The sequence below is a fragment of the Scyliorhinus canicula genome, chromosome 2, assembly GCF_902713615.1.
Source record: "Scyliorhinus canicula chromosome 2, sScyCan1.1, whole genome shotgun sequence".
NCBI classification, from domain to species: Eukaryota; Metazoa; Chordata; class Chondrichthyes; order Carcharhiniformes; family Scyliorhinidae; genus Scyliorhinus; species Scyliorhinus canicula.
In genome coordinates this window covers 224,274,778-224,300,354 of record NC_052147.1, presented here as the reverse complement: position 1 = coordinate 224,300,354, position 25,577 = coordinate 224,274,778, and the positions used below count along the sequence as shown (strand labels likewise).

Here is a 25,577-nt window from a genome sequence, read left to right as displayed (position 1 = left end):
AAGCTCAATGAGCCTCCTGATGCCCTGTCCCGCGGTACCTGCGCCAGCGCGCAGATGGACCGCCTCCGCTCCCTCCACGCGGACCTCTGCCATCCAGAGGTGACCGGTTTCTACCATTTCACAAAGGCCCGCAACCTGCCTTTCTCCATCGAGGAGAACCCGTGACTGCCACACCTGCGTAGAGTGCAAACCACACTTTTTTTTTTTTTTTTTTTTTTTTTTTTTTTTTTTTTTTTTTCTATTGGGGAGAGGGAGTTCCATCAGGGGGCGCATGCGTTCGGGGTCGGGGCCTATCCCAGACCGTGTCCTGCCGACCGTTGGGGTACTCCACATACGCATACTGCGCGTTAGCGTAGAGTAACTGGACTTGTTCCACCAACGGGTCGGACCTGTGCACCCGCACATGCTTCCGGAGCAAGATGGGTCCGGGGGCGGTCAGCCACGTCAGGAGAGGGGATCCGGAGGACGACTTCCTGGGGAAAACAAGACGACGTTCATGAGGTGTCTGATTTGTTGTGGTACAGAGGAGTGAGCGGATAGAATGTAGGGCATCGGGGATAACCTCTTGCCATCGGGAAATAGGGAGATCTCTGGACCGGAGGGCCAGTAGTATGGTCTTCCAGATGGTACCATTCTCCCGCTCAACCTGTCCATTACCCCGAGGGTTATAGCTGGTCGCCCTGCTAGAGGCAATGCCCCTGTTGAGCAGGAATTGACGCAGCTCGTCGCTCATAAATGAGGACCCCCGATCGCTATGTATGTATGCGGGGTAGCCGAACAGGGAGAAGATGGAGAGCAGGGTCTTAATGACGGTCGATGTGGTCATGTCGGGGCAGGGAATGGCGAAGGGGAAGCGGGAGTATTCATCGATTACCGCCAGGAAGTAAATGTTGCGGTTGCTAGAGGGAAGGGGCCCCTTGAAGTCAATGCTGAGACGTTCGAAGGGGCGGGATGCTTTGATCAGATGTGCGCGCTCGGGGCGGAACCACCACCATCGGCTGAACCAACGTCACCAACTCCACTGAGGTGGTCTGCCAGGACGTCACGGGCAACAAAAAGGCTGATCGAGTCTATTTAATTTTCAACAACTCCATGGACCTTGTATGGACAATATGTACTATTGTTAATTGTCTGGGCCAGTGGGAAGCCAAAATGTTTTTCTCCCTTCTCTGGGTGCTACTCATACCACCAGTTCTCCCCCCCCGGCTCTCGTTAATCCCCCCCCGGCTTCTTTCTCCGCAAGGGGTGAATGTGGTGGTATGATTTGCATAGCTGTCTGCCATTGGTGCAGAACACTGGCTTACCATTGGCCCTGTTTGGTCATGTGCCTCTCGACCGATTGGTTGAGACCAGTCATGTGACGACTCCCCGATTGGTCGAGAGGCTGAGTTAACCCCGTCTCCAGAGCGAGGTATAAATACCCAGAACGCCCGGCAGTCGTCCATTTACTGTAGTCGACCGCAGGGCTAACTTCTAGCTTATTAAAGCCTAACTTTTGTACAGCAACTCGTCTCGCGTTCGCTTGATGGTTCATCAAAAGTGCATCATATAGTCAATATAATTGCTTCGCAATAAACATAGTTTTCTTTCACCTACTTGATTTTGATTCACCTGTGGCCTACCAAACTGGCATCGTGGATAGAACTGGACTACTGTCAACGCTACTATACCATCGGATGAATAACCACCTTTCCACTGCTGGACTAAGGTTGGAGTAAATGTTTTCAACCGCAAATATGCCTTCGTTTGGAAGGTTGGACATGTTCGATGTGAGCATAAAGCATTGGACACAGTTGCAAAAGTTACTTTTTCCGGGCGAACACTATCACCAATGTGGATTGGCAGATAGTGATATTACTGACTTCCTGTGGAGCTCATACTTATGGGGTGAAAAAGAGCCTTACATATCCGCAGCTTGAAGAATTGGTAACCATAGTAGCACAACACTTCAACCCTAAACTGCCAATTATATTTCAGTTACTATTTTAACATGGCAGAGAGGACCACAGGAGAGTCCGAATGTTTCTGACGAGACTTCAAAACAAGCTGAATTTTGTGAACACGGAAATTCTTTTTCTAAAATGCTGCAAAACCCCTTGGCCTGCGGTGTAAATAACATGGCTACTTAAAGGACGCTGCCAGTCGAACCTGGACTTCCAGCAGGCCGTGCAAATTTCGCTTTCCCGCGAAAGTGCTGAGAGAGGAATGCAAGAAATCCAGGGCATGGAGATAAACACTCTGGGCCCTGCCCCCTCCAGGCCAGGGTCTCCCTGTCAAACCTGAAATCCTGCCCTGGCCCGAGTACCGGAGAGGCCAGGTTCATTGTTCTGGGTCTGAAAATCCCAAATGGGATACCTCCCCGGAGTCTGTGGAGTGAAAGACCCACCATTGTGGGGCATGTGGAAGCCGGCAGTCTTCAGGACACGCGACAACGCAGAATTGCCGAGCAAAAACTTATAGCTAAGTTCCGCATGCATGAGTGCGGCCCTCAACCGGGATCTTGGATTCATGTCGCATTACATCCAACCCCCCACCATCTGGCCTGGACTTGCAAATTCCTACCAACTGTCCTGGCTTGAGACAATTCACACCTTGGATCACCCCCTATCTCTGGATCTGTAATGGTTAGGGGCTGGTTTAGCTCACTCGGCTAAATCGCTGGCTTTTAAAGCAGACCAAGCAGGCCAACAGCATGGTTCGATTCCCGTACCAGCCTCCCTGGACAGGCGCCGGAATATGGCGACTAGGGGCTTTTCACAGTAACTTCATTGAAGCCTACTTGTGACAATAAGCGATTTTCATTTCATTTGATTACCCGCAAATGCTCGCATTCCAAGCATATTCTGGCATCTCTGACTTTGACCATATAAATGTTTCTGGAACATACCTCTCCATTCACCTGAGGAAGGAGCAGTGCTCCGAAAGTTAGTGTTTGAAACAAACCTGTGGACTTTAACTTGGTGTTGTAGGACTTCTTACTGTGCTCACCCCAGTCCAACGCCGGCATCTCCACATCATGGCGATTGGTTAAAGCACCTTCACCTGGACTGGCAGCAAATTTTCCAAATGGGATCCGGAAGTCTATTCAAAGTGCTGCGAAATACCCTGAGATTTTCCAATCCGGACATGGAAAAATAAAGTGGGGCTTGTTGAAAATCTAAAGTACTTTAAGGCTCGTCCGATCCCTTCCGCCTTGTAGGCGAAATCTAAGGCAGAACTAAGCTAGCCCAAAGGCGTTGGGATCATTAAACCTGTGCGTTTCGCCGACTGTGTGGTGCCAGTGGTCCCAGCGCTCAAACCAGATAAGATGGTAAGACTGTTTGGGGACTAAAGGTGAAGGTCAACAGGGCTATTGGCTGGACCATTTCCCGATTCATCGATCAAATACAAAGCTCAATATGAATCATGAGTACTTTCAGTTAGAATTGAATCCTGTGTTGTTGGCCTGTGCAGTTTTCCAGAGGGTGATGGAAATCATACTGAGAGGATTATCGTGAGTGGCGCTGTGTTTGGATGACGTGTTAGTCACAGGGGAAACTGAACAGGGGCAGCTAAGTAATTTGGACGATGTTCTCCGTCATTTCTCAGAGACGGGAGTTCGCCTGCGAAGTGGAAAATACACGCTCCACGCGAGGGAAGGAGTGTACCTGGAAATCGAATGAATTGTGAGGGGTGATAGCCGGTCACGGTGAAAGTATTGGCAATTCACCAAGTTCCTACACCTGAAAACACCACGGTGTTGAAGTCTTTCTTGGGATTGGTGAACTATTACGGAACTATTTATCCCATGTCTAGCGACCATGTTGGCCCCCCCTATATCTCTTAAAAAAGAATCAGGAAGGGGTGTGGAAAAAGCAACAGGAAGAATCATTCACACAAGTGAAAAAACAATTCACTTCCTCAGGATTGTTAATGCACTATGATCCCGCCAAACAACTAGTCAAGACGTGTGAGCATCACCATACAGCATTCACACCATTTTGTCACACTGCATGGAAGATTGCAGAGAGAGATCGATCGCATTCGCCTCCCAGACACTGGTCATAGCCGAGCACAGTTATGCGCAAACTGAGAAAGAGGGTCTGGCAGTTGTCTTGCCATGAAGAAATTCCATCAGTATGTGTATGGTTGACAGTTCACAATCATCTTGTACCACAAGCTGCTGCTGGGGCTTTTCAAAAAGGATACAGCATTGGGTCCACCTGCTGGTTCCATGTGAGTATTCACTTGAGCATCGTCCAGGACCCAGATCGTGAGCACCAAGGAGTTAAGCTGACTGCCTTTGCCAACATGCCCATAGAAGGTAGTCATGAAGGCATACGGCATGCTTGCCTTCATTAGCCGGGGCATTGAGTATAAAAATTGACAAGTCACTTGCAGCTGTATAGAACCTTAGTTAGGCCACACTTGGCGTGTAGTGTTCAGGTAGGAGTGACGAGTGACGAAGTAGTGATTATGCTCAACTATATGGTCTTGCTATGGGAAAGAATTCTTCGAGACAGGACCTACTCCCATTTGGAAGCAAGTGGACATATTAGCGAGAGGCAGCATCGTTTTATGAAGGGGAGGTTGTGTCTCACTAACTTGGTAGAGTTTTTCGAGGAGATCACAAAGATGATTGATGCAGGTAGGGAAGTGGATGTTGTCTATATGGACTTCAGTAAGGCATTTGACAAGGTCCCTCATGGCAGACTGGTACAAAATGTGAAGTCACACGGGATCAGAGGCAAGCTGGCAAGATAGATACAGAACTGGCTCGGTCATAGAAGGCAGAGAGTAGCAATGGAAGGGTATTTTTCTGATTGGAGGGCTGTGACCAGTGGTGTTCCACAGGGATCAGTGCTGGGACCTTTGCTGTTTCATAGTATATATAAATGATTTGGAGGATAATGCAACCGGTTTGATTAGTAAGTTTGCGGATGACACAAAGGTTGGTGGAATTGCGGATATCAATGAGGACTAACAGAGGATACAGCAGGATTTAGTTTGTTTGGAGACTTGGGTGGAGAGATGGCAGATGGAGTTTAATCCGGACAAATGTGAGGTAATGTATTTTGGAAGGTCAAATTCAGGTAGGTAATATCCAGTGAATGATAGAACCCTCAAGAGTATTGACAGTCAGAAAGATCTAGGTGTACAGGTCCACAAGTCACTGAAAGTGGCAACACAGTGAATGGTAGAACCCATTCTACCATTGGTAGAATGGTAGAATGGAAAAGGTAGTCAAGAAGGCATACGGCATGCTTGCCTTCATTGGCCGGGGCATTGAGTATAAAAATTGACAAGTCATGTTGCAGCTGTATGGAACCTTAGTTAGGCCACACTTGGCGTGTAGTGTTCAATTCTGATCGCCACACTACCAGAAGGATGTGGAGGCTTTGGAGATGGTGCAGAAGAGATTTACCAGGATATTAGCTATGAGGAAAGGTTGAATAAACTTGGTTTGTTCTCACAAACGTTGGAGGTTGAGGGGTGACTTGATAGAGGTCTACAAATTTATGAGAGGCAAAGACAGAATGGATAGTCAGTGGCTTTTACCTCGAGTCGAGGGGTCAATTACTAGGGGGCATAGGTTTAAGGTGCTAGGGTCAAGGTTTAGAGGAGATGTACGAGGCAAGTTTTTTTACACAGAGGGTAGTGGGTGCCTGGAACTCGCTGCCAGAGGAGGTGGTGGAATTTGGGACGATAGTGACGTTGAAGGGGCATCTTGACAAATACATGAATAGGATGGGAATAGAGGGATACGGACCCCGGAAGTGTAGAAGATTTTAGTTTTGACGGGCAGCATTGTCGGCGCAGGCTTGGAGGGCCAAACGGCCTGTTCCTGGTACTTTTCATTGTTCTTTGTTCATCACAAATCAATGAGTGGATGTGTTGTTCCTTGTGTCTTAATAAAGCTCGTAGTCTTAAAGTTGAAGTAGATGCTTTATTGTGAGTTTGTTCTCTCTTCAGTGCCTAATTTAAAGTTACATCTATGCTGCTAGTCTGTCTTGCTACCAGCTTCCGTTCCTGTGAAGTGTGTCCTGACTTCCTGTTTATGTGGATTTATATCTCTCCTGTGCTCCCTCTAGTGCTTGCTCAGTTGTATTGCATCTACACAGATATACAATCACCACATCCCCCTTTTGTTTCTTTACATATTTTCTGTACATTGTTATGATATGTGTATCTATACAAGTGATGATGATATTTGATATTTTACAAAGCCAATTAATATTTATGAGTCCAATCTTAATAAAAACATTTCTGAGTCCAAAATCGATGAATTTGTTCGTTGAGTTTTCTCTTTTTCGTTGTTGACGTGGTGATATTGATATTGCAACTCCGTTGTGAATGTTGTCGGTGTTCTTGTTTTTTAAGTAACCAATAAGTCATCCCGAGGTGTTTGAATGGTCAAACCACTGATGTTGACGGACACAGACTCTTTTCTGTGCTTGTGGTATCGATTTAGTATGTCATCTGCCTTGAAAGCTGGTGTGCTTGCTTGTTCTGGAGCAGATGTGAATTTGTGAAATTCGTTGTCATGCCATGGCATGTTTGTAGTCTTTTCATTGTTTTGCAGTGTGCTGTGGCATTATCCTTCATGTGCAGAGTTGTACCATTTTGTACAGGTCGTTGTTTCATTGTTGTTGTTTCTGTCGTTTCTGTCTTTGTTGTTTTCGTTGTTGTTCTTGTTGCTGTTTTTGTTGTTGTTGTGCTTATAGTTTTTGTTGTTGCTGTTGTTGTTCTTGTTTCTGCAGTGCTTCTTACGATTTTTGTTGTTCTTATTGTGCTTCATGTTACTTTTGTTCTTGCTGTTGTTGTTTTTGTTTCTGCTGTGCTTGTGGTTTTTGTTTTTTTGTTGCGCTCAATGAGTGTTCTGTGTGGATAATTTGAGTCATTGTCACAGTTATTGGTGTGAGTGTCCTTTGTGGTATCTGTTACATTGAACGTTTTGTCTAGAGAATGGTGAGAATGATCTGATGTTGCATTGATGTTGGTGACATCAGTCATTTGCGGTGGATTTGATTCCTCATCTTTGCTTCCTTTGTACTCCTCTTCTGGAGTCATTTGTGGTGGATTTGATTCCTCTTCTTTGCTTTCTTGGTGTTCCTCTTCTGGGGTCAAAATCTTCTCGATTTCATTTTCTTGTTGGTCTTGGTGCTCCTCTTCTGGAGTCAAAATCTTCATGATTTCTATTGACGCGGTCTCTCTGGACTCTTGGTGCTCCTCTTCTGGAGTCAAAATCTTCACGATTTCTATTGACGTGGTCTGTCTGGACTCTTGGTGCTCCTCTTCTGGAGTGAAAACGTTCAAGATTTCAATTGACGTGGTCTCTCTGGATTCATGAGTAGCCCTTCTCTGTGCTTCTGTACAGACGAGCTGAGATCTGTCCGTCTCGCTGTGATCCTGTACCTCCTGTACGTCGAGTGTGATCACATTGTCACTGTTTTCGCATGCAGTGGGTAGATTTACATTGTCTTCTTCTTGATTATGTGAGCTTGGTAGACTTTCATAGTCTGCTTGTGGTTGCTCAGATACAGTGGGTTGACCTTCATGGTCTTGTTCATGCATGGTGTTCACTATGGAGTGTTTGCTTGCTTCCATTTTGGAGTCTTTCAACGAGCTGTATGTGGAGGCTTCGGTCACTCTCTTTGTGGAGGCTTGAGTCGCTCTCTTTGTGGTGTCTTTCATCGCTCGCTCTGTGGAGTCCTTCATCACTCTCTCTTGGAGCCTGTCATCGCTCTCTCTGTGGAGTCTTTCTGTTCTGTGTGTGGCGTCGTCTTTGTCTTGGGTATTGCTGTCATCCAATGTATCGACGATCTGCCATGGCACCATGGTATTGGATTCATCTACCATGAGTAGAGTCGTGTTGAGCTTTGCGACCATGTTTCTGATGCTGTGATCAGCATATCCGAATAACTCAACCAACTCAGCCATGTCTGAGTAGTATTGTTCGAAAAACAAATCATCTTTTTTTTGTTTCAGATTTGGGATCGTTTTCTTCATCTTTTTTTGTTTTGGAATTGTTATTGTTCTCTTCACTTTGGGTGGTGCAGACTGCTTGTTCCAGGGTGTTGTGAGAGGTATTTTCAACTGCTGGTGTAAGTTCAGACATTGTTCTGTCTTTTGAGGTAAGAAAATTGGATTTTACAGCTTTAAGTTTCTTGTTTTCAATTTTCGGGCATTTTAAGTGGGCATGGTCCAGGTCCTCTGACATCATGACACTCGTGACGTCATGTGTAGGAATCGATTGTGCATGCGCAAAACGATCTTCCTTTACTGTGCGGTTTTTTGTCCATTGCGCATTCGTGGCTTGTGCATGCGCAGAACCATCTTCGATCTTTCCTTTCAACTGGGCATGCGCGGCTTGCGCATGCGCAGAACGATCCGCGACCAAAACTTTTTTTAACGGCGCATGCACAGCATGCAGAACGAAAAACTGCTGGTTTTAACTGCGCATGCGTGGCTTCTGTTTCCTGCACATGCGTTGACGCAGATTTTCGTCTTTTGTTCCCCGGAGACTGTAAAATGTGCTCAGACGCAATTTTACAGTGGATTTCAGCGTTTTTTCTTTGTAAAAAGTTCAAGTTACTTTTTCCTTTCGATCTGGGCTTTTTACTCGCGATTTCTGGACTGAACCCTTTCTGTTCTGATAGTGATTGTTTGAGTTTTGCATCACATTCCCTGTGCAGTTTGGTCTCTGAGCATCCAATACTGTTCAAATTTTTTTTGTATTACTTCTAATTTGGTTCTGCCTTCACCTTTCAACTATTTAAAGCCATTATATATTTCTCTAGCTTCATGTCCTGCCATGAGCAGTGCTATTTTCATTTCTTCTCAGGCTGCTTTTAAATCATTAGCTATGATATATATATCAAAAATTTGTTTAAATATTTTCCATTCGTTACTTAAATTACCGGTTGTGTTCAGCTGAGGTGGGGTTCCAATCAATATCATCGAATTAGCGAAGTCTTCCCACGTCGAATGTCCGGTAGGAGTTTTCCTTGCCATTTTGGTCTTTCTGTGTCTGCAGCTTGTGTAATCTTATAGTAAGCGTTCTGAACCAGACCTGGTACCTTGTTGTTCCTTGTGTCTTAATAAAGCTCGTAGTCTTAAAGTTGAAGGAGATGCTTTATTGTGAGTTTGTTCTCTCTTCAGTGCCTAACTTAAAGTTACATCTATGCTGCTAGTCTGTCTTGCTACCAGCTTCCGTTCCTGTGAAGTGTGTCCTGACTTCCTGTTCGTGTGTATTTATATCTCTCCCGTGCTCCCTCTAGTGCTTGCTCAGTTGTATTGCATCTACACAGATATACAATCACCACAGTGGACGCTAACTGACCCGGTCCCTTTGAACATTTGACTCATAGTCCTGTATGGGGTTCAGCATAGAAGACTGCCAAACAAACAGGCATTCTCATCAAAAATGTCCAAGTTTAGCATGGAACACGACATCCTTTTATGGGGAAAGTGGGCCGTCGTCCCGGGTAAGAGCCAAGACCCGATCTAGAGAGATCTGCATAATGGGTACCCGGGGGTATCCAAAATGAAAATGCTCGCCCGCAGCTATGTTTGGTTGCCGGGTTTGGATGCAGATATAGAACGGGTAGCCCAGTAGTTCGACATTTGTCAGGGAGAGCAGAAGCTTCCACCAGCTGCGCCCTTCACAGGTCTGAATGGGCCATGGGTACGGTTTCACACCGACTTGTCGAAGTCAATATTTTTCCCGCTTCTGGACTGTGATAGAAAGATTCAACAACGCTCGTTAAGAAAACAAAACAAAGCTTTATTTATGAATTACAGCTGCATGCAGAAATGGCTGAAACTTGAAGTCAGGGAGCAGTCAGCAAGAATATTATTTCCTTCTCCAGTTCCGCGCTTTCACAGAGAATCAGCTCAGCATTTATACATTATCAGAATCAAGATTACATAACTACAGCTTGGTCAGGAATTCAATCAGAAGTACAAACATAAACAATATCATAAAACAGGCGTCATCTTGCAGACCCTTCAGGACGCTGGGTCTCATATCATTATCTTGTCTTTTGATTGCATGTTTAAGAATTGGCGGAGACTTGTCCTGACCCTATCTTGTCGTATTTAGACTGCTTTGGGTTGTGACAAGTTAGTCTTATCAGAGTTTACAGAGCCCAGGCACTTCGGAACAACTCGACCTTCTCTGATTGTATTTGTGCTTTAGGTCCTGCGAAGTCAGTTTTTATTTCATTGTACCCAGTTTTCCCATCATGCCATTATTTACTTCGTACAACATCACAGACTTTGTTAGTCCCTTTCAGGGCTCGACATTCGTACTATTGATAGATACCCACTCTACGTGGTTGGAAGTCCACAGAATATCGTCGACTACTTTGAAGTCAATCATTGAGAGATTTTGCCTGTCTTTCTGTACACATGGTATCCCAGAGGTATTAGTGACCGACAATGGAACGCCCTTCACCAGTCTTGCCAAAATTGCCTCCATATTTTCAGCGCGGCCACCACCACCGGGAATCCCCGAGTGTTTCCCTCGGGCAAACAAGAGGTACCCTGACCCCTTACAGGAACCTGCCTCCATCCTCACCCACAAAGCCTCCGTCTCCCTGCTCCAAACCTGCACATCAGCATTCGCCGTCCAATAATAATATAACAGGTTCGCAAGGGTCAGGCTCCCCACCCCACTGTCGCCCTATCTGAATCATTGTCTTCCGAATCCTTGCCACCTTAGTTGCTCACACAAAGGATACAACCAACCTTGCTCACGCACCGCCATCGACGTCTTTGCCAGAGCCTCGTTCATTGGGGAAAGAGTCTCATCCACTCACTCCTTGAGCGAGGCCATCTTCTTGCAATTACCTCAGCCAGCTTATCCACCGTAACGAGCGCGGCCCACCTGACAGGCTCACACCCACCATCTTCCCTTCTGTTGGACTCACATTTTTCGGGTTTTCGACATCCTTTGGTTGCCTTAGACTTTCCAACAAATAATCATACAATATCCTTCCCCAAAAACTGGGTACGAAGTGCCGAAAACCAGAAGCACTAGCAGGAGCCACCCAACATGCTGACACTGGAAGTCGGCTTTGCATAGTCTATGACTCCTATAGGGTGCAATCTAAACTGTTGCAGCGTGGTCAGTGGAAGTTCAGATGAAGAGGCAGCAGATAGCTTTCGAGAATGGGCTTGAACAGCTCTAGCCTAGGTTGCCCGGCTGTGTACTGTACCATCTCTTAATGGTTACCAGCAGTCAGGGTGACTGGCTGAGAGTGGCAGTGGTGGGATAGCAAATGCTGTCATAACGAGAGAGGACAGCAGCTTCCTTTCTCAGGTCAGCACCTCAGCATCCTCGTAATTGTCAATAGTATTTCAATAGTATTCCTCAAAAGTCACTTTAAACATTGATATCCACAGCAATGTCAGCAGTAGCAACAGGGGACGCTGGTAAAACTCAGCAGGTCTGCAGCATCTGTGAGGAGGCAGCACAGAGTCTTTTTGGCTCTTGGTTTGAGGTTAGCTGGAGGTCAGAAGATTGGCCAGAATATTAAAACAGCAAAGAAAAAGTTAGTAAGGGGGAGATTAGAGTACAAGAGAAAGGTAGCTTCCTTGAACTTGTGAGAATTAAACAATTAGCCATTGACCAGTGGGTGCGAGCCCTACAAATTAACCATATCTACAGGGGTTAAGAGAAAAGGCACTGCCAGAAGAGTTCAAAAACTGCCTCCCATACAGCCTTAAGTCTCACATCGAGGAGCAATGGGTTTCAAACGTTAAACAGACAGTCATCATGTCTGATGACTGAACTAATCCACAAACGTCATAGTCAAATTAATTTTGGATCTAGTAACTGCTACCAACTAGGGAGAGGTAAGAAGGAAGTAGACAGAACAGAAATAAACTAGGAAATGACTTGGCAGGTTTCCAGGTACTGTGCCCAGGGCGTCGAGAGCAGACCCGAGAGACTGGCGAAACAAAAGGAGTCAACAAAATTCTACTCAGCTGCAGAGAGCTGAGGGGGTTCCTAAAATCCTACAGGAGGCAATTGGACTAATAACGATTAGGAAAACAAGGAAGGCATTGGACTTTACAAATACTGGGAAAATATCTTCTAAGGAAAAGGGGGTCAGGGTGGAACCAGTGGAAGCTAACGACACCAAAAGTAGACTAATAGTCCAAGGCTTGATCTGTAGAACTTAAACAGTATGAAGAGACAGAACTGGCAGTCTATTTAACAAACACCTCCCCCTGCATCCCCCCCCCCCCCCCCCCCCCAAGGTTTTAAATCAGGACAGAAAAAGTACACAAATCAGCAGGTGAACAATGAGGGTGATGCCTCACCCAGCTGAAATGCCAGAGGAGTGAAGCAGCAGCTGAACGGCCTTTAAACTGTAAAAATGCATGACCTTTATCTGTGTCTATTCTTTGTATGTGTGAGTGTATGTGTGGGAACTAATGTGTCTGACATTGCAAGTAATTTGGGGTAAGTGTGTGAGAATAAATAATTTTCTTTGATTATAAAAGCTTGCTGCTGAATTATTTAATTGGGATGCACATTCAAAAGGCATACATATTTCCATACAAACTATACTGGTATGGGCAGCAAGGGAGCACATACATTCGCTCTGAATGTTGATGTAATTAGTACTGTTACTAGCAGTGCTAATGATTATTTCACCCTGCGTTTTTGACTATACTCTGTTATGCCTTGCTGGATGAATAATTACTTTATTATTTGCAAATTCAGTCTTTTCCACGTTAAATTACACCTTAACATGTTTGTATGTTCCACCTGTCTATGTCCTCATGAAGTCTACCACTACCCTTACACCAGGGGTGGGCAAACTTTTCCGTGCAAGGGCCACATTCAGAAATTCACAATTTTAAAGGGCCGCATAGTATATTAAGTAAAATAATTAATATTTAAAATAGCCAAAATAAAAGGTTTTTAAAGAAAAAAAAAGCAATTAATTTTTATTAATTAATATTTTAAAGTAGAAACTTTACATGAAACACATTTATTTGTAAAACAAAGTAACTCAGTTTAAAGAAAAAAAGCAATTAATTTTTATTAATTAATATTTTAAAGTAGAAACTTCACATGAAACACATGTTGTGCCGAGCAATGATCACCCTACTCAAGGCAACGTATCCACCCTATACCAGTAACCCAACAACCCCGCCCCCCCCCCCCCCCAATTAACCTTAAATTTTAAAAAAAGAATTTAAAAAAAAAAAAAAATTTTATGACTTGATCTTGGTGGGCCGCATAAAGACCTTTGGTGGGCCGTAGTTTGCCCACCCCTGCCTTACACAGTTCATTACACTTTCAAGTTTTGTGTTATCCCCAAATTTTAAAATTGTGCCCTGTATACCCAAGCCTAGCTCATTTTTATAGATCACAAAAAGCAGTGGTCCCACAACCCACCCTAAAAGAATGCCACTGAAAACCACCCCCAAGTCCAAAAAACAGCCATTCACTATACGCTCTGTTTCCTATCACACAACCCATTTTATATTCTTGCTGCCACGTTCCCTTTTATTCCATGGGCTTCAAATTGCTGACAAGCCTGTCATGTGGCACTTTTATCAAAAGTCATTTGGAAGTCCAATTACATCACATCAACAGCATTACTCTCATGAACCTCTCTTGCCTCATCAAAAAACTCAATTTATTTAAACAGTTTGCCTTTAACAAATCTATGCAGGTTCTTCTTAATTAATCCATACTTTTCCAGGTGAATGTTAATTTTGTCCTGAATTATTGGTTCTAAACATTTCTCAATGAGTTTCCCTCCATTATTCAGTCAAAGTCAAGGATTTGCTGATGATTGCACTGCTTTCAGTACCATTTCTAACTCCTTAGATACGGAATCAGTCCATGTCCATATTCAGCAAGACCTGGACAAAATTCAGGTTTTGGCACATGGCCACTTGATGTTCCCTGATTCCCCGCTGTGTTACTGTCTGTGCGGAGTCTGCATGTTCTCCCCGTGTCTGCGTGGGTTTCCTCCGGGTGCTCCGATTTCCTCCCACAGTCCAAAGACGTGCAGGTTAGGTGGATTGGACATGCTAAATTCCCCATAGTGTCCAAAAAGGATAGGAGGGGTTATTGGGTTACGGGGATAGGGTGGAAGTGAGGGCTTAAGTGGGTCGATGCAGACTCGATGGGCCGAATGGCCTCCTTTTGCACTTTTTTTTCCAAGTTCAATGACATCACCATCATTGAAAGCCTCACCATCAGCATCCTAGGGGTCACCATTGAGCTGAAGCTTAACTGGAACAGTCAAATAAATACTGTGACTGGAAATCCTACATTGAGTAACTCTCCTCCTGACTCCCCAGAGTCTGTCTACTATCTACAAGGCAAAAGTCAGAGTCTATTGGAAGACTCTGCACTTGTCTAGATGTGTGCAGTTTTAACAACACTCATAACACTTGACACCACCCTGCCTATACAGCTCATTTGATCAGTACCACACCTACCATGTTTTAAACATTCAATTCCTCCACCATTGGTACATAGTGGCAGCAATTTATGCTATATACAGATGCACTGTAACAGCTCACCAACTCTCTTTCAACAACACTTTCCAAACCTAGAAGAACAAGGGCAGCCGGCACATGATGCAAATGGGTCGTGTTGGTGGAATCGGGTCAGTGGGGTAGTCAGGGAGTCGATCGGGTCAGGGGCTGCCTTTCGAGTCAGGGGGTGTCATTCAGGTCAGAGGGGGCCGGGGCGAAGGTTTGTTGTTTAGGTCGGGGGTGCAGCTAGGGTCGGGGTTGTCAGGTCAGGACCCGACCCGACAACCCCGACCCGAGCTGCACCCCTGACCTAAACAACAACCCTCACCCCGGCCCCTCTGACCTGAATGATAACCCCTGATCCAAAAGACAGCCCCGACCCAATTGATCCTCCTGACCACCCCTCTGACCCGATTCCACCAACACGACCCATTTGCATCATGGCAGCTAGTGTTGTAATAAGGGGCATGTCTTCTTCACTCCCCTCCTTTTGTACTTCGCCGCTGGAGCCGGGGCGCATTTCATCTCTTTAGTCTCACCCAGCCTGAGTCAGGAAAGTTGGGTGAGACAGGCGCTTTCCACTTCAAGCGCAGGTAAATCATTACAGAGTGACAGTCTGCCGCTAATTGCCACCTGAAGAAGTTAGAGTCTTTATGTTTGTACCACTGACCAACAATACATGAAAGTGACGTAAGGCATTTATTTTGTTCACAGGTTTCGCACTAAGGCCATTTGACGAATGCCTTGCTTTTATCAATGGAGTAATTGATGATCCTATTATAAAGTCTGAAAAGAACTTGCTGCTGGTACTTCATTCATCAGTAGCACTCTGGTAATGTAATATTAATTGCTCAATAGAAAGAAAGGCTTGCATTTATATAGCATCTTTCATGATCTTGGAACATCCAAAAGCACTTTACAGCTTTAATTTTGAAGCACAATCACTGTTGTAAAGTAGGAAACACAGCTGCAGCTGCTTTGCACACAGCAAGCCCCCATAATGAAAATGACCAGGTAATCTGTTTTTAGGGTGGTTGACTGAGGGATAGATATCAGGGATAACTTCCCAACTCTTTTTCAAAATAATGGCACGGGACATTTTACACCAAGCAGAGAGAACAAACTGGGCTCTGATTTAGTGTCTTTTTCAAAATTCAGCATTTATGAGATGTTACAGTTTAAGCTCACACCAGATATATTTCTTGTGACCAATACAAGTAGAATGCTCCCACTGAACCCTTTTAAAGTTACTGAATAAGAAATAGGACATCATGTAAAGTATGCATTTTTATCGTGCATTTAATCTGGAAAATTATCCTGAAGAAACAATATTGTTTAAAATTAAGAGAATTTCGAGAGATTTAAATATCCAGAATTCTTTAACTTAAGAACAAGGAACAAAGAAAAGTACAGCACAGGAACAGGCCGTTCGGCCCTCCAAGCCTGCACTGACCATGCTGCCCGTCTAAACGAAAATCTTCTACACTTTCGGGGACCGTATCCCTCTATTCCCATCCTATTCTTGTATTTGTCAAGATGCCCCTTCAACGTCACTATCGTCCCTGCTTCCACCACCACATCCGGCAGAGAGTTCCAGGCACCCACTACCCTCTGTGCAAAAAAACTTCCCTCGTTAATTTCCTCTAAACCTTGCCCCTTCCACCTTAAACCTATGCCACCTAATAATTGACCCCTCTACCCTGGGAAAAAGTCTCTGACTATCCACTCTGTCTATGCCCCTCATAATTTTGTAGACCTCTATCAGGTTGCCCCTCAACCTTCTTCATTCCAGTGATAACAAACCAAGTTTATTCAACCTCTTCTCATAGTTAAAGCCCTCCATACCAGGCAACATTCTGGTAAATCTCTTCTGCACCCTCTCTAAAGTCTCCACATCGTTCTGGTAGTGTGGCGACCAGAATTGAACACTATACTCCAAGTGTGGCCTAACTAAGGTTCTGTACAGCTGCAACAGGGTAGCATGGTGGTTAGCATAAATGCTTCACAGCTCCAGGGTCCCAGGTTCGATTCCCGGCTGGGTCACTGTCTGTGTGGAGTCTGCACGTCCTCCCCCTGTGTGCGTGGGTTTCCTCCGGGTGCTCCGGTTTCCTCCCACAGTCCAAAGATGTGCGGGTTAGGTGGATTGGCTATGCTAAATTGCCCGTAGTGTTAAGTAAGGTTAAGGGGGGGGTTGTTGGGTTACGGGTATAGGGTAGATACGTGGGTTTGAGTAGGGTGATCATGGCTCGGCACAACATTGAGGGCCGAAGGGCCTGTTCTGTGCTGTACTGTTCTATGTAACATGACTTGCCAATTTTTATGCTCAATGCCCCGGCTAATGAAGGCAAACATGCCTTATGCCTTCTTGACTACCTTGTCCACCTGTGTTGCCCCTTTCAGTGACCTGTGGACCTATACACCGAGATCTCTCTGACTGTCATACTCTTGAGGGTTCTACCATTCACTGTATATTCCCTACCTCTATTAAACCATCCAAAATGCATTACCGCACATTTGTCCAGATTAAACTCCATCTACTATCTCCCCGCCCAAGTTTCCAAACAATCCAAATCCTGCTGTATCCTCTGACAGTCCTCATCGCTACCCGCAATTCCACCAACCTTTGTGTCGTCCGCAAAATTACTAATCAGACCAGTTACATTTTCCTCCAAATCATTTATGTATACGAACAGCAAAGGTCCCAGCACTGAACCCTGCAGAACACCACTAGTCACAGCCCTCAAATCAGAAAAGCAAAGAGAAAGTTTGCTGTGAAATTTTTTAAAAATCCAGCCACCTGTTTTACTTTTGACTGACAGGCCATCTGGTCTAAAATAAAACACAAAATCCATTCTTTCAGTGTCAGTAGGCTCCTTTGTCTGGATTTATTTTGATAGTTCAGCCCATTATGATTGCTTGGCTGAGTTTCAAAAGCTTGTAAACTGAAGTGTTGGCTAGTGTAGACTTGAGAGATGAACAGACACTTCCAACACCGATGAAGGTTCAACTCAATTTTATTAACTACTTCTAACTAACTAATGCACGATGACTGTGGGTCTAAATGATGCTAACTTAAACTAGAGACCGAAGCCTTGTCCGAACCAGTTGATTCTCTCAGCACGTGGTGTGAGTCTGTGCTGGGCTGGATGAGTTCTTGTTACACTGAGAGGCAGCACCCAGAATGAGCGGGAACCGTGGTGCCCTCTGCCTTTATAGTGTGTGTATTCTAACTGGTGTTTGGCTGCGGTGTTTGTACATGTTGATTGGTCCCCGTGTGTGTCCATCAGTGTGTGTCTGCACCATGATATACTGGTGTATATTATGACATCCCCCCTTTTATAAAAAATGTTGATATAGGCATGTGATAATAAGTACTGTGGGTGTGTGGAGAATGTACCTAGCTACGTGTGAGGTGCGAAGACATATGTACAAAGCTATATACAGGGAACAAGACTATTTACAGAGGAAGGTGCCTGGTGCAGATGACTACCATGAGCTGGAACAACCAACAAATCTATTTACAAATCACTGGATGACGAATGCAACAATGAAGGATATAGAAAAAAAAACTTTTCAGAAAGTCCACATGTGTACAGAGTTCATAAGTTCAGTCTCTGGGGTGGGCAACGAACTCTGGTTGACCGCCTCAAGGGTGGGGCAATGGCTGGTGCATCAGGAGCCGGGAGGGCTGCAGCACCGTCAGGGGCAGGCAGAGTGACCGGAAGCGCCACACAGTCCACGGCGGGATCAGTAGAAGAGCTGGTCGGAGGATCCCATGATGACCCTGGAACCAGGCGAAGAGCACGCCTGTTGCGGCGCCGAATGGATCCATTCGGTAAGCGGACCAGGAAGGAGCGGGGGGCCACCTGCCTTAGAACGACAGCAGGCGCAGACCAGCCACCATCCGGGAGGTGGATGCGAACCTTTTCGCGTGGATGGATGTTGGGAAGGTCAGCAGCCCGTGAGTCGTAGGAAGTTTTCTGCTGCAGTTGAGACATGTGCATGCGGTGGAGCACGGGGACATAATCGAGGCTGGGAGCGAGAGTCGATGGCACCGTCGTCCCGAGGGTGCGGTTTATTAGTAGCTGAGCAGGCGACAGGCCGGTGGAGAGCGGGGCAGAGTGATAGGCTAGCAGAGCAAGATGGAAATCTGAGCCGGCGTCGGCGGCCTTGCTGAGGAGCCGCTTGATGATGTGGAACTCCTTTTCCGCCTTCCCATTGGATTGGGGTTATAGGGGAGTGAACGTAACGTGCTCGAAGTTTTAGTGTTGGGCGAAGCCGGCCCATTCCTGGCTCGCGAAACAGGGGCCATCGTCTGACATGACCGTCAACGGAATGCCATGTCGGGCAAATGTCTCCTTACAAGCCCTGATCACAGCCGAGGATGTGAGATCGTGCAGCCTGATGACCACCGGGTAACTGAAGAAGTAGTCGATGATGATGACTTAGTCCCTGCCCAATGCATGGAACAAGTCGATGCCCACTTTGGTCCAAGGCGATGTGACGAGCTCATGGGGCATCAGGGACTCCCGTGGTTGGGCGGGCTGAAAACGCTGGCAGGTGGAGCAGTTGAGCACCACATTGGCGATGTCATCATTGATGCCTGACCAATAGACGGCTTCTCAGGCCCTGCGGCGGCATTTCTCGATTCCTAAATGGCCTTCATGGAGTTGTTCCAACACTAGCTGGCGCATGCTTTGTGGAATGACGATGCGATCCAATTTCAGGAGCATGCCGTCGACAATCGCCAGGTCATTGCGGACGTTGTAAAATTGGGGGCATTGGCCCTTGAGCCACCCGTCCGACATTAGGCGCATCACCCGCTGCAGAATTGGATCAGCCGCTGTCTCGCGGTGAATTTGCATCAGTCGTGCATCCGAAGCTGGCAAATGGGAGGCTGCAAGCTGAACTTGAGCATCTGTTTGGCAAATGAAGCCGTCATGATCGACCTTGAGAGGGCATCGGCAATAGCAAGGTCCTTGCCAGGGGTATAGATCAGTTGAAAGTCGTACCTTTGTAGCTTGAGTAGGATACGCTGGAAGCGAGGCGTCATGTCATACAAGTGCTTTTTGATAATATTTACAAGCGGGCAGTGGTCGGTTTCAACCGTGAACTGTGGAAGTCCATAGACGTAGTCGTGGAACTTCATGACTTCAGTGGGAAGGCCGAGACACTCTTTCTCAATTTACGCATAGCACTGCTCTATGGGGGTCATCACCCGCGATGCATATGCAACGGGGGCCCAGGACGAGGCCTCGTCTCGTTGCAGGAGCACGGCACCAATCCCCGACTGACTGGCATCAGTAGAGATTTTTGTTTCTTTGGTGGGGTCGAAAAAGGCCAATACTGGTGCCGTGGAAAGCTTGGCCTTCAGCTCCTGCCATTCACGCTCGTGAGCGGGGAGCCATCGGAAATCTGTGGTTTTGCGAATCAGGTCTCTGAGGGCCGTGGTGTGTGAGGCGAGATTTGGGATGAACTTCCCGAGGAAATTCACCATACCCAGGAACTGGAGGACCGCTTTCTTGTCCTCGTGCGTTGTGGTGGTATAACTAGGAGGTTTACGGTACCTATCTGCCATTGGTGCAGAGCACTCGCTGCCCATTGGCAAAGGTCGGTCATGTGCCTCTCTGCTGATTGGTTGAGGCTAGTCATGTGACAGCTCACCCATTGGTCGAGAGGCACGTAGTCCCGCCTACGAGGCGGGGTATAAGAACCCGTAGGACCCGGCAGTCGGCCTTTCTCTGTAAGTCAACTGCCGGGCACACAACTAGTTGATTAAAGCCTGATATATGGAACTTCTTCACAACTCGAGTCCAATTGATGGTACATCAGGCGTCTTCATGGACGTGATTGCTGCAATCTTGTCCTCGGCCGGACGCACCCCCTGGTGGGAGATGTGATCTCCCAGAATCTTGATACTCGACTGTCCAAAGGAGCATTTGGCCCTATTGAGGTGGACGCCGTGTTCATGGATGCACCTGAAAACACGTTTAAGGCGGGAAATGTGTTCCTGCGGGATGGTTGACCAGATAATAATGTCGTCGACATATTCCCGGACACCGTCGATCCCCTCCATCATCTGCTACCTGATCCGGTGGAAAACATCGGACGCAGAAATGATGCCGAATGGCATCCGGTTGTAGCGGAACCGGCCAAATGTTGAACGTACACAGCTTCCTGCTTGACTCATCTTGTTGGACCTGCCAGAAACCCTTCGAGGCATCCAGTTTTGAGAATAGTTTGGCGTGGGCCATCTCGGACATGAGCTCCTCATATTTCGGAATCGGGTAATGCCCCCGCATTATATTCTGATTCAGATCTTTAGGATCAATACAGATCCGCAGCTCGCCGGACGGCTTCTTGACGCAGACCATGGAGCTTACCCAGTCTGTGAGTTCCGTGACCCTAGAGATGACTCCTTGGTCCTGGAGGTCCTGAAGCTGTTGCTTGAGGCGGTCCTTGAGGGGCACTGGGACTCTGCGAGGTGCGTGAACGACAGGCATGGCGTTGGGTTTGAGTAAGATTTTGTACGTGTATGGGAGCGTGCCCATGCCTTCGAAGACATCATGGTATTGCTGGATGGTGGAGTCGAGTTGCGCCCTGAAGTCTGTGTCAGAGGATGCAGACACATCGCTTGAAGAGAGAGAGTGTACTCTCTGCACTAAGTGGAGCAGCTTGCATACCTACGCACCAAGCAGGGAGGTTTTTGAGGCAGCAACAATCTCAACTATGCTGTGTGAGCACGATGTGTGACCTCAAGGCGCCGATGGCATTGCCATTGTAGTCCAGCAATTTACACGCAGATGGCAGGACAGCAGGCTGTACGCAGAGCTTGCGAAAATCAGACGACGCGATGAGATTGGCAGAAGCGCCAGTGTCCAGGCGGAACCTGACAGGGGACCGGTTGACTGTGAGGGTGGCACACCACTCATCATCCTGGCTGACGCTGTGGACGTGGACGGGTTCAGTGCCACGCTTGGGGGACATCCTGCCGTGGTAACAACGCCGATTTGGAACGGGACCTGTGGTACATTGCAGGCACAGTCGGAAGCAAGGTCTGGAGTAGGTTCATTGATGGTAGGCTGGATAGCCCTGACATCTCTGTGGGGCTGGGTGGACCTCCTAAAAACAGCAGGCAGGGAAGATCTGCACATTGTAGAGTAGTGGCCTCGTTTGCCACACTGCAGGCAGCGTCGGGACTTTGCGGGACATTGCCGCTTTAACTGGGCAGAGCCGCCGTTGCCGTACACCAGAGCGTCGGGACGTTCGTCGCGCCACCGCACATGCGTGGGGTGATCCAGCATGGCGCGCACCTGCGTGAAGCGGTCCGTGACATCAGCACACTCGCTGCGTGTAAGCGCGGGACTCCGCGAAAAGCGCGCGAAATGGCCGCCATCGTTCAGATCCACAGCCTGAAAAGATTTAATAATTTGGACCCATTCTGCCTCGTAAGGGGGTTGCCGCGCCGTTTCAGCAGCCTGGTTGCACGAGTAGCACATGGAGCCAAGTTCATGAAGTACACAGGTCTCAATACCGTGGAGAGAGTAAGCTGCTTTACTTTTAGTAGCTGCTGGCGCAGGGGCTCAGATTGAACACCAAAAACAATCTGGTCACGGAGCATGGAATCAGAGGTGGTCCCGTAGTTGCAGGACTGTGCAAGGACGCGGAGGTGGGTAATAAAGGACTGGAAAGGCTCGTCCTTACCCTGAATTCGCTGCTGAAACATGTATCTCTTGAAGCTCTCGCTGACCGCGACCGCGCAGTGGCTGTCGAACTTTAGAATTACGGTCTTGAACTTCAATTTGTCCTCCCCCTCATCGAAGGTGAGCGAGTTGAAAATGTGCAGAGCGTGGTCACCGGCTGTGAAGAGGAAGAGAGCAATCTTCCGTGCGTCCGAGGCAGCTTCCAGGTCCCTGGCCTCGAGGTACAGCTGGAAGCGCTGTTTGAAAAGTTTCCAGTTCGAGCCCAGATTCCCGGCAATGCGGAGAGGCGGCGGTGGGCGAACGGAGTCCATCCTGTAGGATGGCGCGAGACTGGTGGAAGGCAGATCACTGAAAGGTAGGTCTCAGGTGCTAGCATCCCTCAACTTCTGGTACCATGAAGTGTTGGGTAGTGCAGACTTGAGAGATGAAGAGACACTTCCAACACTGATGAAGGTTCAACTTAATTTTATTAACTACTTCTTACTAACTAACACACGATGGCTGTGGGTCTAAATGATGCTAACTTAAACTAGAGACCTAAGCCTTGTCTGAACCAGTTGATTCTCTCAGCACGTGGTGAGAGTCTGTGCTGGACTGGATGAGTTCTTGTTACACTGAGAGGCAGCACCCAGAATGAGCGGGAACCATGGTGCCCTCTGCCTTTATAATGTGTGTATTCTAACTGGTGATTGGCAGCGGTGTTGTACATGTTGTTTGGTCCCCGTGTGTGTCCATCAGTATGTGTCTGCACCATGATATACTGGTGTATATTATGACATAAACCATTTAGTTGTGCAGGAGGCATGCACAGTTTTGTTGACAGCTAAATTTTTAAAAATCCAAATATCTATAAACATGTAAGTAATAAAAGGGTAATAAACAGAGGGGTGGGATTAATTAGTGATCAAAAAAGTGGATCTTTGCATTGAGACTGAGGACTTAGATGGGGCACTGAATTAATATTTTGTATCTAACTTTACTAAGGATAAAGATGATGCTGAAGTCATGCTGAAAAAGGAGGTAGGTGAGATATGGAAGCTCCTTGATAAGCAATTGGTGTCAGAAAGGCTGACCAAACTTAAAGTTGTTCGTCACCAGCACTGGATGGGATACATGCAATGTTACTGAAAGAAATAAGATTGGAAATTCAAAAAAAATGTCTGTAATCTTCCAACCCTCCTAAGGCCCAGGGGTGGACTGGAACATTACTAATGTTACATATGTTTTCAAAACGTGTTGTACCTGTAAAATGTCAGTTTACTTATTCAAAGGTTTTATCTAGGGTCTCGTTATTTACGAGGAAACAAACCGCAAGCACAAGTTCAAAATTCAACAATATTTATTAATACAATTAACCCTTATATTACCCACAAAATACTAGAGGTACCCAAGATCAGTGTGTACTACCCATAAAGATGGCTTGGTAGGCTATGGATCGAATCGCTGGTATTCTTCTGGCCTGTCTTCATAAAAGTGGTTCTCACTGGCGGTCCCTTCCTTCCTTCCGTCTGATCAAGGTTTGGTCTGGTGCGGTCTTCACTTCTCCGATCTAGTCAAAGTCACTTCGAAAGCTGAGTCTTCGCTCTCGAGGGGTCCGGAGTACCTTTTTTCTACCCCCCTTCCTTCACACCCTTTTGCCATTTCCCCTGGCTTTATGCCAACGATACCTCAGGAGGGGGTCTCAGCAGTCAATGGCCCAGTTGATGACCATTTGACAGACCACCTGAGCCCGCACCAGGTGTCACATCTCTGGTGGTGTGGGGTGCATTGATGCGCGATCAATAACTACTGAAACGGAGGAGTAGTCCGAATTGAAGGCTTTAATCAACAAGATGTTTCCCCAGCAGCTCGAGTACAGAAAGAAGGTTGGCTGCTGGGAAACACGGGTTCTTATACCCCGCCTCATTGGGCGGAGCTACCTTGCGTCCCGACCAATGAAATGCAAACACTTGGGCCAATGAGCAGCGAGCCTTCTCCACCAATGGTAGCTCACACTCCCAGGTACCGTAGTACCTCTAGTCACATGCACATAACCTGTTTCCATATAAGGTAACAGGGGAAACTCTGGGTGACGGAAAGTCTGGCTCGATCTGGGCCACTTACAATAGGTCTGTGCATATCAATAGAGTGCAACGATCTCCTTGATGGGTGATTGACAGGTTCAGACATGTTCTGGCAATTTGTGTGTTGGTTGTGTATTTGACTTTGGTCAAGTCTAAATTCCAACAGCCTGCCTGAGGTTTGATTGCAGTATGATTTTAAAATGCCCAATTATTTAATTTAGGATATCCAATTTAATCAGCCTTAAATCTAGGCCTTGCTCAAAAGGGTATAAGGATAAACCAACAACTATAGATCAATTTAATCCCTGGTGGAAAAGCTTTCAGAGACATTAATCGGGAATAAAATTTAAATCCACTTGGTAACTGTGGATTAGTTAGGTAAAGTCTGTGTGGATTTGTCAAAAGCAAATTGTGTTTAGCGAACTTGCTTTAGCAATTCCAAAAAGAAAATGCTGGAAATTTTCAGCCGGTCTGGCAGCATCTGCAGGGAGAGAAAAGAGCTAACGTTTCGAGTCCAGAAGACCCCTTGCCAAAGCTCAAGTAATGTTTTAGTAATTGTTATTGTGTGCATGAACATCTAAAAGGTGCTTAATAAGTTGTTACATAATGGACTTGCTGGCAAAGTTAAAGGCCATGGAATAAAAGCAACTGTAGCAGGATGAATACAATTGTTCAAGTGACAGAAGCAGAGAATAGTGGCAAACAGTTGCGTTTGCGACTGGAAGATGGTGACGTTCCTCAGATGTTGGTACTAGGACCACTGCTTTCCTTGTTATATATTCATCACCTGGACTTGGGTGTGCAGGTCAGAATTTCAAAACTTTCAGCTGACACAAAACTTGGAAGTACAGAAATCCATAAGGAAACTAGCTATGGACATCGATAGGTTGGTTGAATGGGCAGACCAGAAGCAGATCTTATTTAGTTCACAAAAGTCATGGAATAGTACATTTTAGCCAGAAGAACAAGAAGAGGCAATATAAAATAAAGGGCAAAATTCTAAAGTTGGTGGAGGAACTGCAGACATATTTTCAGAAATCTTTGAAGTTTGAAGGCAGGTTAAATAAGTGGTTAAAGCACTTATGTGGTTTGTCATAGAAGCTTTAAAAGTAGAGGCATAGAATATAAAAGCAAAAAGTTATGATGAACATTTCTTAAACTCTTGTTTGAGCCTTAACTGGAGTATTGTGTCCAATTCTGGGCACCACACCTTAGGAAGGACGTGAATGCTTTAGAAAGAGGGCAGAAATAAGATTACCAGAGGGTTCCAGTATTGAGGGATTTCAATACTTGGAGAGATTGATGAAGTAGGGGC

At 46.3% G+C, this 25,577-nt stretch overlaps 1 protein-coding gene across 1 annotated transcript in view; it reads left to right on the top strand.

Moving 5' to 3' along the window:
- The window catches only part of LOC119961981 (adenylate cyclase type 10-like), a 324,780-nt gene that overhangs the window by 287,268 nt on the left and 11,935 nt on the right, over positions 1-25,577 (top strand). The window contains exon 30 of the mRNA XM_038789668.1: positions 15,211-15,328. Within this exon, the coding sequence (XP_038645596.1) occupies positions 15,211-15,328 (118 nt within the window). The remainder of the gene's footprint in view (positions 1-15,210; positions 15,329-25,577) is intronic.